Source organism: Pleurodeles waltl, chromosome 2_2 (assembly GCF_031143425.1).
Source record: "Pleurodeles waltl isolate 20211129_DDA chromosome 2_2, aPleWal1.hap1.20221129, whole genome shotgun sequence".
NCBI lineage: Eukaryota > Metazoa > Chordata > Amphibia > Caudata > Salamandridae > Pleurodeles > Pleurodeles waltl.
The window spans coordinates 305,229,008-305,244,112 of NC_090439.1; the positions used below are offsets into that span (position 1 = coordinate 305,229,008).

The 15,105-nt window shown below is 44.8% G+C and overlaps 1 protein-coding gene across 2 annotated transcripts in view; it reads left to right on the top strand.

Moving 5' to 3' along the window:
• FBXL7 (F-box and leucine rich repeat protein 7) overlaps positions 1-14,824 on the top strand; it is a 736,631-nt gene extending 721,807 nt beyond the window's left edge. Inside the window, exon 4 of one of the 2 annotated variants that reach the window (XM_069219769.1) lies at positions 12,662-14,818. In XM_069219769.1, the coding sequence (XP_069075870.1) occupies positions 12,662-13,398 (737 nt within the window). In that variant the 3' untranslated portion in view covers positions 13,399-14,818. Of the gene's footprint in view, positions 1-12,661 lie in introns of both variants that reach the window. The other variant, XM_069219768.1, reaches the window with a different exon arrangement.
• The last annotated feature ends 281 nt before the right edge of the window (positions 14,825-15,105 follow it).

The window sequence follows — 15,105 nt, forward strand, 5'->3', positions numbered from 1 at the left end:
AATTGAGGGACCAAGGCCGCGCGTAGCCAGGATCCCCGACCGCGATCACAGACATTATTGTTAGGACCACATGGTCCTCATTACAATATATGTAATGGCGGTTGAGGACCCGGGCTACGCACTGCCAGGATTCCCGACTGGCTTTACAGACATTGATGTTAGGGCCCTCATGGCCCTAACATCTATATGTGTAATGCCGGTAGGGGACCCGGACCACGTGCGGCCCAGGTCCCCCACTGGCATTACAGACATTGATGTTAGGGGCCCGGGGTCTCTACCCGGCCACCTCCTCCAACACAGCAGCAACACTGGGGGGCTGGTTGGAGACCCCAGGCACCCCAAACAGCACTCACGTAATGGCGGCTGGGGACCACCTCGTCTGCCATTACCAATGTACTGTCAGGGGGCCGGGGGGCCTGGCCCCCCCTCCTCCAACACAGCAGCAACATTGAGGGGACAGGTGGAGACCCCAGGTCCCCCTAACAACACTTGCGTAATGGGGGATGGACACCAGCTCTAAAGCAGGCCCTACTAATAACATTTAAAACATACAGGTTTAGATAGTCCTAGTTTAAAAATCAGAATAGAAATAAAATTGTACGGTTCTAAACTACATATCTAGAGCTTACAATATTAAAAACATTTAATTATCATGCATATTGTACTATAAATTTAGACCTTCTATTTTTACGATACGCCCTGTTTTTACCTTTAAAATACGGTCCACACTGCGCTAAAAACTAAATGTAGGCCTAGACAACATATAAAACACCCTTCTCAGATAATCCTGTGCATAAATAAAAACACACACATGAGGCTCTGGTTCTGCAGACTATAATAGGAGACTCAACATTTTAAATATAAAAACAGTCCTTGTTCTGTACTTTGAGTAGAAGAGGGTTAGCAACACCAGTATGCATTCTGCCCTTCATGTTTTCCTCCTTGGCGGTTCGGTTGGACCTTGCTGTCTGCATACTTCAAACACGTAGTTCAGAAAAAGGAGACCTGTGAATGTGGGGGTGCTTTTATACCACCCTTATTGTGTTAATTATGCATAGGTTTTGTGGAGGGGGCTGGGCCTTGAATAGACATATCTGTTAGGTTTGCATTACATGTCCCCTGTTTTGTTTCAAACTTTTAATTGCATGGTCAGTTTACACTTCGACATCTGTGGACCACCCTTTGAAGCCTGTCCTGGGAACTCTTGAGGGCTGACACCTGTTTTAGGGTTGCATCGCAAGTCATCTGTTTGTTTGAACTTTTAATTGAACAACCTGATTATACTTTGACAGCTTCTGACCATCTTTGAAGTCTGTCCTGGGAACTCTGGGGGTTAACATCTATTTGTTTCAAACCTTGATTGTATGGGTAGCTTACACTTTGACAGTTGTTGAACACCTTTGAAGCATGTCCTGGTAACACTTGGGGGCTGACAGCTGTTTTGTTACCTTGCATGTGTGGGCACTTTGCACTTTGGAAGGTGTTAAACACCTATGATTCCTGTCCTGGAAACTCTTGGGGCTGACAGCTGCTTGTTTCACACCTTGCATGTGTGGGCATTTTGCACTTTGGCAGGTGTTGAACACCTATGATTCCTGTTCTGGAAACTCTTGTGGGCTGACAGCTGTTTTGTTTCTCACCTTGAATGTGTGGTCATTTTGCACTTTTACAGCTGTTAAACACCTTTGATTCCTGTCCTGGAAACGCTTGGGGCTGATAGCTGCTTGTTTCACACCTTGCATGTGTGGTCATTTTACACTTTGCCAGCTGCTATACACCTTTGATTCCTATCCTGGGAACTAATGGGGGCTGCCATTTGTCTTAGGGTTGTATTTCTAAAAATGGATTGGTTGGCTCTAACAAACCTACATTGTCCAGCCCCCATTTTTGGATTAGCCAGCAGTGTGGAGCTTTGACCTTACATTTCCACTGCTCCTCCCTGTGAGGAGACACCCAGCAGACACATGATCCTGACTGTCTGATATGTCCAGACTTGTCCTCTTAGGCAGAGTAGAAACAGACTGCATACAAGCGGGGCCCCCATTTTACACAGCCCATAGACCTAGACACAGGCAGGGGTTAGGGCCCAGGCACGTGACTAACACGTGATCACATGATGTCACAACACACGTGACCCACCTACACCTATGTCAGTTCTGGGGCGGGCTCTCAGGGGCACCGGACGTCCTGGTAACGGATGTGATGTCATTTCCAGGGGGCAGGACAACTGTCACTTTCTAGCTTGATGAGGAAAGGTATCCCCCTATTCTACTGAGAACAGAAAATAGTCTGTGAAAAGATGAACAAAGGTTGACTAAAGGATCATCTAAAATGTCTGTACTATCCTACGGGAAAGAAAACCACCTTATATATAGAGTTCTTTTACTTTCATACAATTATCATCATTAGTTATATAGGAGAGGAACACCCCCGCTACAGAACTTGGGAAACAGTTGCATAAAACGCAATAGAACACAATAAAGGAACTAAAATGATATTAACATAAAACAGGAATTGTTTAACATCAGCGAAATCAATAACTCAGAGAGACAGGTCTTGCTCAAAGGCATGGAAAATGTGTGTTCCCTGTGGATTAGAGAGAGGGAGAGAGAGAATATTACAGATTCCGGCTTCTGCCAATGAGAAGGGAGGCACTTGGATTATTTTACAGGAACTGACTATGGACACTTATCCAATATTTCAAAGTTCTAATGAAAATCTGGCCTTGATCTATTTCATCTATTTCTATCTATACCTCCTACCAACCTGGCACAGAGATTCGAACCTGTGTGCGATGTTTTGTGCCTCTGTTTCTACCCCTGCGTCTTCCTCTTTGCTTTTTTTTCTGAACCCTGGCGATTGGGACCGTCCTAAGAATGTTCTTCACTCGCACCTCCACATTAGGAAATACAGACGAACTGTTAATTCAAATGAATGACAAACTGAGCAATCCCCCAAATCAAATGACACCCCTTGGTTCCAGGCCAATGTCCTGCCACCGGTGTAAACTATTGTCAGTATTTATTAATTCCGCATAGCCGGACCGCACCAATCCAGAATAGGGGTGAGCAGAAGAGGCAGGATTTTCAATGAAAACAGCTAAACGCCTACAAAAGGAAAAGATTAGAAAAAGCTTACTAAAATTAGAGAATTTCCAGCTTCCGGCTTAAACCATCTTGCTGAGAACTGCAGTTTGTCAGAGCTGGAATCAGCTTGTCACGACCAGTTAGGCTTTCTTCTGTTAACTCTGCCACTTTGCGTAGCCAGCTTGGAGCTCAGAAATGTAGCTCTACCTGGAGGCAGACATGCAGTGGAATCAGTGTTGACGTCACCATTCAGGCTTTTGGACACTTTCCCTGATGGACACTTCTCCTGACAACGAGGCTGGGTCCCTGCTCAGTTGTTTAAATAGCTATAGCCATTTGTAAGTTTGTTCTCTAACAGATCGTTTCACGTATGTACCAACGTTTCCACCTTAGGCCGTCTCGACCTTCCTAAATCACATGCACTGTAGGCTAAAGGTTGTCTTCCCAAATGTTTTATTAAGAGACGGCCATTTTTTCCTCAAGAGTACAAATGGAGTGAAATTGGACGAACTTCCCTAGGAGGGCTGAGTTTGAGCCCCACCACCGAACATAAATTGTTTAAAGAAGTATTTCAAGCGTTTCATTGTGCTGCACAGTTTCCCAAATACATTTGGGGGAAAGTGTATGCTTTACACATCGTTCTGAAAAGAAGCTCATGAAATATTCCAGTGCTTCTGTGTCAGGCAGCTAAGGATGCACATTAATTCTCTGCAGCAGAACATCATGTATGTTCCTGTAACAAAAGAGGTGTGCCACTCCACCAATACTTCTTGTAAGGTCTGCGGTGGCTGAGGATCTCTATAACCATCCATCACCAGAAGCAGGTGCCTGTCCCCAGATTACTGGGGCTTTCCTTGTGTCCACCACGATCAGTCCAACTCAGTTCAAAAGCACGGTTCAATGGATGTTGTCGTGCTTGCCTGCATATGCTTTCCTTGACTCCTCACTCCATGTTGTGATTCAGTCTAAAGATAGATAAAAAGCAAATCGCATTCCTTTTGGTGTTCGGTTTCAAAAGCACCTGTTCCTATGTTGGCTGCTATTCTGTTTTGGCCCTGGTTGGACACCTGTGCAGTGTCACATAACTAGTTGACCCTCGGGTATCGGGCACTGATTAGTGCAGGATGTGTACAACATTGTCCTCCATAAGCCACTGCAAATAATCAATCATTTTGTCTTGTGAGGATGTTCCCATTGTTGTGGACCCAAACTGGTTATTAAGTCTTAGGTCCTAAAATGTGGAGGCCCTTGCCACCACATGTGAAAGAAAAAACCTGTAGTGTTGAGCTTCAAAAAGGTGGTACAAAGTATTTTTAACAAAAAATAATGATGCTTGTATGGCCCATTAATATTTGAGGCCTAAATAAGAATAGGGTTATATTCGTTAGTTCATGGCCTCTGCTGACAATTAGTTTGACAAAGTATGCTTTACAAATAACTAAAATAAATAAATATTTTAAAATTAGTCCTGTAAACATTCCTAGGACACATGGCCGTGCCAGCCATGTACACACCTACCTCACGCCTTGCCTCCACCTTCCCCCTTTTCCTGCCCTGTTGCTTGCACAGTGAGCTGGGAGTCCCCGGACCTCAGCCACTCCACATCATGTCCTCCCTTATGTTGCTCCAGTGAGCGCTCCTGTAGCCTTCACAATGCCAGTCAGTGCTAGGTGTACCTCATCTCAGAGCCTCCACTGTTTGCTACATCATAGTCACTCTTTGTTTGAGGAATATGTGGTTATGGACATTTAGACATTTAAATATCTACGCAGGGAGCCAATGTTCAGTTTACAAGGCACAGTTGTCCATTCAAGCGGTGTTGGGTTAAAGATTAGTCCCACTGCCAGGCTATAAAATTACTATGAAATTTGGAAATCGTTTTTACAGGGGGCGAAATAAAGGGAATTACCATAATCTAGGCTATCTTTAACTAATTCCACAAGAAAGCTACTCCTTTCTCTGATGCTGTTGTCAAGGTAGATCCATGTTTGCACACGTGCCTGCGACAGAAGCATCAAATTAAGTTAATATTTCCCCCTGTATCTGCAAAATTGCATTACAATGCAGGAAGGGAAATCAACAATTAATTTGTAAATCTGAATCTCAGACCAAAAAATTATGCCAAAAGCCTGGCGATGGCCAATCACCTTAAGCCGCAGATCACCAGGAGGTGGAAAGGGTGTAGAAAACCCTTGGCAGAAGTTGACCTTCTGCAGAACACATGTTGAGAGACTTTAACGCAAGGACTTGCCAAAGCCCCGCTTCAGAGACACAAGATTGGTGAGCCCCGTCACTTTATTCACTTTGATGGATTGCACAAGGAAGGTAGCACAAGTGAGAAGGACCAACACTTTCTCTGTCTCCAATCAGAGGAAATACTTTCAGTAAAGAAAAACAAGCCTACACTGCAGGATATCACCTTGCTTTCTTGCTGCTTCCTTCAGATAAAAGTATGAAGCCGCAGACTCTAGCCTACGCCTAACAGAGCATAACAGCAGAAATAGGCGTAGTGTATTTTGCCAGTGCATGAGCCATTCAGCCTAGGTTTGGTATCAATTATTTTTTACTTTCAGGTGTTTTTTACTTCTTGCATTTCTCCTTCACGATACATATTCCCTTTCTTTTTTTTGATCTTTCAAGAGTTTGCTTGCTAAGCCTTACCTGAATAACACCACCTATGGCGAGCTCCACACCCGAGGGATGAGCTGAAAAAAGACTATGGGGGTCATTACGACCTCAGCGGTCTTTTCAAAAGACCGCCGAGGCCGCGGGAGACAGAATACCGCCATTGACGGCGGTATTTCTGTCTCCCTATTATGACATTTCCACTGGGCCAGCGGACGGTAACTGTGTTACCGTCCGCTGGCCCAGTGGAAATGTCACATCAACATTGCAGCCGGCTCGTAATAGAGCCGGTGGTAATGCTGATGTGCAGCGGGTGCAGTAGCACCCGTCGCGCATTTCACTGCCCGAAATTCGGGCAGTGAAATGCGCGACAGGGCTATGCATGGGGGCCCCTGCACTGCCCATGCCAAGTGCATGGACAGTGCAGGGGCCCCCAGGGGCACCCCAAGTCCCCTTACCGCCGACCTTTCCATGGCGGCGTGTACCGCCATGGACAGGCCGGTGGTCGGGGACTCATAATCCCCAGGGCAGCGGTGCTTGCACCGCTGCCCTGGGGATTATGACCGCCAGGTGGAATCCTGGTGGGAAAATGGAGGGGCCGGTGGTATGGCCTTGGCAATTCCACCACGGTCATAATTGCTGGCGGAACACCGCCAGCCTGTTGGCGGTGTTACCACCAACATACCGCCGGCTGCCAGGGTCGTAATGACCCCCAATGTATTTATGAATTCATTACTTACCTGTAACTCTAATTACTCTGCGTACACATTTCTCATCCCAATATTTTCTGAAATTAGGTGTTCCACCCCTACCCCAAGCCCACGTGCCTTACCAGAACCAATCAAATCAGCCTCTATGCAAACCACCCCCTTCCTAATCTCCAATCAATCACTTTCCACCAACCTAGTGAAAAAAAAGGGTATGGACCCCATAAAAGGTCCTGTACATCTCCAAGCCTAAGAGCCAAGGAGTTCAGGTTGTGATCCGGGAAGGAATATGGAGGATGAGGTGCAAGTATTAGTATGAGAAATATAGTATTCAGAGTAATGGGAATTAAGGGTAAGTAATTATTTCATTACCTTCTCAACCCCATTTCTCATCCCAATACTTACTGACATGAGGATATACCAAAGCAAATCCAAAACAACCTGAATTCCCGAAGAATAATGCCACAAGACCCTGGTTACTGCTGAAACAAATTTATTGCAAACCAGAAAGACATCAAACAGGAGAACAAGTTGTTCACTTATAGCAGCAGCCAGTACTTGAGACCGGAAAGTCAAGGAGTCATGCACATCCAACCTGTAATGTGTGACAAAGATAGAGGGAGAAGCCTATGTGGCCACCTGACAAATGTCCAAAATGGAAACACCTTGAGCTTCCGCCCATGAAGCTGCCATGCACTTCATGGACCGACCCTGGACACCACCCTGCAGACAGACCTGCTGGTAATCAGAAGCCAGAAAAATCAAAGAACGGATCTAGCTACTCAAAGTAGGCGTGGAAGCTTTCAGGCCATGACAAAAAACACCAAAGTTAACAAAGAGGCTATCACTCTGATGAAAATCCATGGTGCGAGAAATATAGACCGTCACAGCCATCTACACATCCAACATGTGCAAGGCTTCCTGCTCAGGAGTAGCAGGCTCTGAAAAAAAAAAGAGGGCAAAGTTATCTCCTGGCATCTCTTAAAGGAGGAAGCAACCTTGGGGAGAAAGCCAGGACCCAAGCAGAGGACACGCCTGTTAAAGAAAATCTGCAAATACGGAGGCCTGATCAACAAAGACCCCAGCTCACCCAACCTCCGTGCAGAAGTGATAGCCACCAAGAAGAATAATTTCAAAGAATGAAACTTCAAACTCACACTGTCTTGGGGCTCAAAAGGAGACTAAAGGGCCCAAAGAACCAAAGGCCAATCCCAGGCAGGGGCCACCAAACGAACATAAGGTTTGACCAAAGGAAAACCTTTAAGAAGGCAGGAACCCAAAGAATCACTTCAGGCACACCAAAAAGCAAGTGAATCACCCGAATAGCAGCTCATTGCACCCTCAAAGTAGAAATTTCCAAACCCTCCTGGAAGCCCTCTGCAGAAACTGAAACTTCCAGGAGGCTGAACAAGTTGCAAAATCCAAAGACCTATCCTTGCATCACTTAAAAAATGAAGACCAATAATGAGCATAAGCCTTCCTAGTCGACCTCTTTCAAGAGTGTTGAGTGGAGGCCGCCACCAGGGAGGAAAGAACCTGCAACTATAAACCCTTAATTTCAAGTGCCATACCGTCAGACACATCTGTCGACAAGTGGCAGGGAGAATAATGGTAGGCCAAAGGGGGCATGAGTGGATGGGAAGATCCATTCTGGTGATGCCATCATCAGCTGCAATAGAGGAAACCACCCCATCCATTGCCAAAAGGAGGTCACCAGAATGAGACACACCGTTTCATTCCGAAGCCAAAGGCATGAGAACAAGAGGGAATGGTGGAAAAGCATACAGAAGCGTCTGTGGCCAGGGCTAGGATAGAGCATGCACCCCCCAACACCCTGGCTCTGGGAACCTGGAGAAAACCTGGGAAGGAGGGAAGTCTCTGTGGATACCAACAGGTTGACTTGAGGAATGTAGAATTGTCAGCACAATTGGTCGAAAATACAAGGAGCTAGACATAAGTCTAGCGGCTCGATTAGCGCTTCGATGCCAAGGCCGGAACACGCTTTATAAATGCCCATATACATACATACATACATAAGTCAAGGGAAGAAGGAAAAACTCTGCTGAGCCTGTCTGCCTGCACAAGAAAAACTCAGCTGAGCCTGTCTGTCTGCACATTATCTTTCCCTCGAATATATGTTGCAGAGAGGGATAGTAGGCGTGCTTCTGCCCAGCTCCCCACCTGAAACTCCAGAGTGGCCATAGACAGAGACCCTGTCCTGACTGTTTGTTGACATAAGATTTGGCAACAGTGTTGTCCTCACAAGAACCACCTGATTGGCGATCAAGGGGGAAAAATGCAGCCGGGCCAGAGAAATTGCCTTAAGTTACCTCCAGTTTGAAAGGAGACTGCTCTCCTGAGGAGACCACTGTGCCTGAATAGACAGGATGTCCAAAGTAGCCCCCAGCCCACTCTGCTGGGGGCTACTGGGGGTAATAACCCTGGGAGGGCAAGATGAAAGCCCCTGGCCAAGTTGACGTGATCAAGCCTCCACTGTAGCAAGTGCTTGATGTGTGGAAAAGGGGTTTCAGAAAATCCAGTGGATGAATGTCCAGTTTCCAGTGAGAGAGTAGATGGTATCCCAGAGGACCTAAATGCAGCCAAGCCCAATGAACGACAAAGAAGCAGGATGCCTGAGAGAGAAAAGAAAGCCAATCCAAAAGCCAATCCAGAAAGCATCAAGAGTCAACCAAGAGTAGGATAAAAAAAAACATACCATGTGACCCTGAAGAAGCAGCCAGTCTTGAGCTGTTGCCACATCTCCCTTGCCCAGAGCCAGGAGGAGATTATGCAACACCTGTGCCCGATCCGGCAGATGACTGACCAATCCCACAGCTGCCTGGAAACGGGCCCCGATGAACTGCAGATTCTGTGTAGGGGTAAGATGTGACTTCTCCTAATTTATAAGCAGGGCAAAGTCCTCCAGAGACTTGCACACCAGCACAATCCGAGACTGAAGCACAGATAACAAAGGATGATGGAGTAGCCAGTCATCCAAGTAGAGCTGAACCATCAACCCCAGACCATGAAGATAAGCTACCAGAGGGGCCATGACCTTGGTGAACACTCTGGGGGAAGGACCCTGAACAGCCAGTGAATGCTGCCCACACAAAAGTGAAGAAACAGCTAATGGGAAAGAGCAATGGGAAAGTGCAGCTATGTGTTCCTCAAGTCCAAGGAGGCCAGCCATTCACCTGGATGAATAAGAGGGATAATGCATCGCAGAGTGTCCATCTTGAAACCAAGGGTTCTTCAGGAAGAGGTTTTGATGCTTGAGATTGAAAATGAGTCTGACCTTCCCTGCAGGCTTCGAAACCAGGAAGACTGGAGAGAGAAAAACCTTTCCCCTGCTGCCCCATCAGAACTGGCACCACAGCCAGTGAGCATTTTTTTACGAGGAGCCTTCCTAGTGGGGTCAGCCACGTGATGAGAATGAAAAAGCTGGGTGTGTTTCTGATTCTTGAAAGCCTTGTGGAGCATAGACTCTAAATCTTCCCCAAAGAGACAGCTACCAGTGAAGGGCATATGCAACAACCCTTATTTGTGAGCCGAGTCCACCTTCCAGTCTCTCAAATACACATGGCAGCGAGCTGAAACTGAAGAAGCCAAGGCAAAAGTGGAAGCCTTCAAAATATTACAGGAAACATCTCCCAAAAACTTAGCTTTTCTCCATGTTAGCAAACAGTGAGGAACACTCAACCCCTTCCTGGATTACCACAGTCAAACACTGGAAGTCCTTAACTAAATACTGAGAGGTGTAGACCACAAATGGTGGCCCGCAGAGCCAGGTTCAAAACAGAAAAGCATTTTTTCAAGGAAGCCTCCACCAGATGATCAACAAAATCAGAAATGGGAACCTCCTCACACATAATAGAAGGATGACTAGCTAACTGAGAAAGCAGGGGATCAACCTTTGATAATGAGGAGAACTCAATATCGCCTTTGGCCAGAGGATAAAGTTGGGTAAAAATGTTTGGTATATCCGCTTTTTCAGGATCCTTCCATTTATGAATAAGGAGATCCAACACCACCTTGTTGACAGCCAAACAAGCCGGCAGGTGAAAAAGAAACAGCTGAAAAAGACCTGAGCTGGGACCTGGGACATCATATTCCATTGAAATATTCAGATAGACACGCAGATATCTGAAGAAGATCAAAAGATTTGATTTCTGAAGGAATTTGGATCTGGGCAGAGCCTCAGCCAATGGAAACTCAGCCCACTCATCATACTCTGGAGAAGGCCATGAAGAAGAAGAGGAGGTAGAGGGCACTACCAATGAAGAAAATGAATATGTAGGCAAAGAGGGATATTAACAAGAGCCCTCAGAGTCCTTGAATTGCAGAAATGCCTCCGATATGGAAGACAACAAGAGTTGGAATTGTTCTCAGAAAGTCCCAATCCCTGAGGTGACCCAGGAGGAACATCTTCATACTTATGTTGTTTCCTCCCCTCTTGAATAGCTCTGGAGCAATGATGGTGTTTAGGTGACCATTTCCTGTGTTCCATGGTTAACTGACATAGAGAAAGAAGCAGGACCCACTTATAAAGAACCAAAGGACCCCAAGTAAGCCACACCAATACCTGAACAACAAACACAGCCTACATGAAAAGCGTTGAGAATAAATGGTAATATGCTGTGTTTAAGGTTTCTTCATGGGTTTTTTAAACAAAAAAACACAAAACAAACCTCAACCGTAAGACATGAGTAGGGAACTGAAAACCACAAGTGCAAAGAAGACCCTCTGTAAAAGAACAATGAGCCCAACATGAGATGATCAAGGGCAAGCTCAGAGGGGTTGAAATATAATTATTGTGGAGATAAGTATCTGGTATCTCTATTTTAATGTGTGTTTGTTTGTGTTTTTTTAACATATAAAGTAAAATAAAAAATATGTGAGGGCACAAACCCATGCTCACCTGAATGATAGGAACAACAGGACTGCAGCAGTCCCTACCTCCTGCCACATGGGGTAGCCAAGAACCTCACTCCAAAGTGCACGTTGAAAATAGGGGAAATCAGGCACAAAAAACTGTTGTGGCGGTACAGCCATCAACAAAGAGTAAACAGCTGCAGGGTCCCAAATGCCAAAAGATACAGTAAGAGGCAGGATGACCAGGGGGTAAAGAACATTGCTGGGAAGAACCCAAGGCTGTACAATAAGAACAAACCCCAATCAAGGAATGCCAAGCCAACTCAATATACAGAGAGACAGCCAGGGACACTACACCCAGCCCCAGGCACAGAGCCCAGCACAGCACCCATAACCAAGGAGGCAAGTACAAGTGGGAGTCAAACAATTTATTTCCAAGAGACCCAGCCTCTAGGGCTTACCTTATTGGAATGGCTCAAAGGACCAATGTGGTATCTTGAACAGACAAAGAAAACAGGATGTTTTCTGGGCTCCATACCCTTTTAGCACCAGGTTGGTGGAAGGTAATTTGAAATTAGGAAGGGGGAGGGCTTTTGCATAGAGCCATTTTTTATTGGTTTTGGCTAAAGCACGTGGGCCTGGGGTAGAGGTGGAACACTTTATGTCAATAAGTATTGGGACAAGAAATGGGGTTGAGGAGGTAATATATTAGTAAAGCCAGGGCAATGCTGAAGACTGGTGACACTTGGCGTGGGCAGGGGACTTGTTTTGTGTTGCCAGACAGTGTGGGTGGTAGTGGCCCTTCTCTGATCGTTACACAGCAATCTGGCTACTATGTTGAGAAGTGTACATGGCTTCAGTTGGTCATATTTGCCGACTGTATTCCTGTTAACAGAAGGAGGTTTTTTCCCCATGTGAATAACAAACATTGTTTTCAGCAGGATGGGCCTTTTGACATACACAACCAGACATTCCTGTGGTAAATGGCCTTTTGATCAAAGGATTCCTTTGAGGAAGACACCAGAGGGTCTGTAGTCATAAACCTGGAGGATTCCCCACCTCTAAATGAGTCCGGGGAATAGCAAGCTTGGCTGGGAGTGTAAACCACCGATTTACAGAGTTTCTCTCGTTCTGCTTAACTTTAAATGGACCCCTTTGACTTTTAGAGTTAGGTAACAGAGCTTGCAGGATTTGGGCATGCTAGTCTTAACTTCAGTCAAATTGTGTCAAACTCATTGTTTTTGAGTTTCTACCTCTTTAATTGACATTAAAACATGAAGGATTGCCAGGAAATTAAGAAGGGGGTTTGTGAAGGAGGTCATATCTTTATTACCACATACTTACCTTGTTCGTTTCTCCTTCCTTTTTTAGGGTGCTCCAAGGTGACTTGCATTAGCCTGACGCGTGAGGCCTCCATTAAACTGTCTCCCATACATGGGAAACAGATCTCCATCCGCTACTTGGACATGACAGACTGCTTTGTCCTGGAAGATGAGGGACTGCACACGATTGCAGCTCACTGCACTCAGCTCACTCACCTCTATCTGCGACGTTGTGTCCGCATTACCGATGAAGGCCTGCGCTACATTATGATTTACTGCACCTCCATCAAGGAACTGAGTGTCAGTGACTGCCGATTTGTCAGTGACTTTGGCTTGAGGGAAATAGCCAAACTGGAATCCCGCCTCCGGTACCTCAGCATCGCCCACTGTGGCCGCATCACAGATGTTGGTATCCGCTACATTGCCAAGTATTGCAGCAAGCTGCGCTACCTCAATGCTCGGGGTTGCGAAGGTATCACGGACCACGGGTTGGAATATCTTGCCAAAAACTGCTCAAAACTCAAATCCTTGGACATTGGGAAGTGCCCCTTAGTCTCAGATACTGGTCTGGAGTGTCTTGCTTTGAACTGTTTTAATTTAAAGCGCTTGAGCCTCAAGTCTTGTGAGAGCATTACGGGCCAAGGACTGCAAATTGTGGCCGCCAACTGCTTTGATTTACAGATGCTGAATGTGCAGGACTGTGAGGTATCAGTAGATGCTCTGCGGTTTGTCAAACGCCACTGCAAGCGCTGCATTATCGAGCACAGCAACCCTGCCTTTTTCTAAGAGAATATCTTGCTTTTTGTATACAAAATATGTTTTAACAATGACAAAATAATAACTAATAAAATGTTCATCCTCCCCCCCACCCCCAGTACCTATCCCTTCTCTATGAGGCATGGGTGGGATCATCTTTTTCTGTGCAGTACACCTTGTGATAAAGGCATAATGTATGAGATGTGTGTTATTTGTGTCTGTATATACCTCTACATGCATATGGAGAATACATAATGGGTAACCGTGGGATATGGTCCTATAACCCTATTGAGAGGCTCTGGTGGCATGATAATGAAGCTCCCATTATATATCTGTTTATATTACATATAAAATGTTGTTTTGGCTTCCTATTGGTTCAAATCTTTAATTCGCAGGAATGGTTGCAGTATTTTACGATATGGTTATTCATGGGAATGATGTAATTTGCCTGAATTATAGGTAAGAAACCATGGTTATTTTCTCAAAAGCAACACCCAGGCATTGAATCCATGCAGAGATCATAGGAGATTATCATATTTTATGGTCCTGTGTTGCCATTAGCGGTTTTGTGAAATGAAAAAATCACAACGCTGAAAGGTGGATTTAATCTAACCATAACCCCGATATGATCTTGTACATCTTTAATATAGGTAAGTTATTATCTGTTTTTCTGATATCCGAGGTAAAAAAATAGACTTCTCATTTGTTGAAAATCTAGAATTCGTGACAATTAGTTAAGAAACATGAATATTTGGCTATGTTATGTTTCGCTATTGAAGAACAGGTGTTAAAAACATAACTGTTTTTTTAAATGGTAGTGGTCAAACATGTATTATATTCATTTGTGCACACACACACACACGTGTGCACATGCACACACATTTATGCATACGCATACAAACACGCACCTTGTTTTACCTTGCATTTCCTCAACTAAATGTTGTATATTCATAAAGTTCTGTTCCTGCTTATTTCTGTGTTCTGCCATGAGCCTCTACCTACTGTGCTGTTTTGCTTCGGAAATTAAAGTGTAGTACACCTTGTGCCTTATTCAGGAAAACGCATTAACTAAATACATCACCGGATTGAAAAAAGTGTGAAACACAAATACGAAATAAAAAATAGTCGCTAGATTATTTGTTTCTGTGTCTCTGGACACGAAAAGACGAAAGCGTTCTGGTGGCATACAATCCTATTTAAATTAGATATTAAGATGCCTATACAATATAATATGGCTTAAAGTAAAGTAGTATCTATTTTTACAAATATTGTAGAATATAGCCAGCATTAGGCATACTTGTATTAGTGTACGAGTGGGCCATATCCCTCTGTTAACCCCCAGCCATGATCAAGGGACCAATGGGTCATCCTCCAAGACTGAAGATAATCTTCTGTGTGCCTGTAGTGCAACATCACTGTCGAAACAGTTTATAACAGCAAATAAAACATTTTCAATGAAATCAGGCTCCAAGACGCTTCAATGATGTTCATGTTTTTATATTTTTTATTGATGTAAAATGTATATGGTTTTGTTTTTTAAATGTGGTTTACCGATGAAGGATGTACTGTTATTACTCGTTGCCCATAATATATGAGATAAAGTACTCCTTATCACCATTATGAAGATTTTGCAATTACAGAGGAGTTCTGTGGCCTTACAGGGGAACAAGGCCTAATGCTGAGTTCCTTTATAAGGTTATGAAACTCCCAGACAACTTGTAATATCCTAGCAATGAA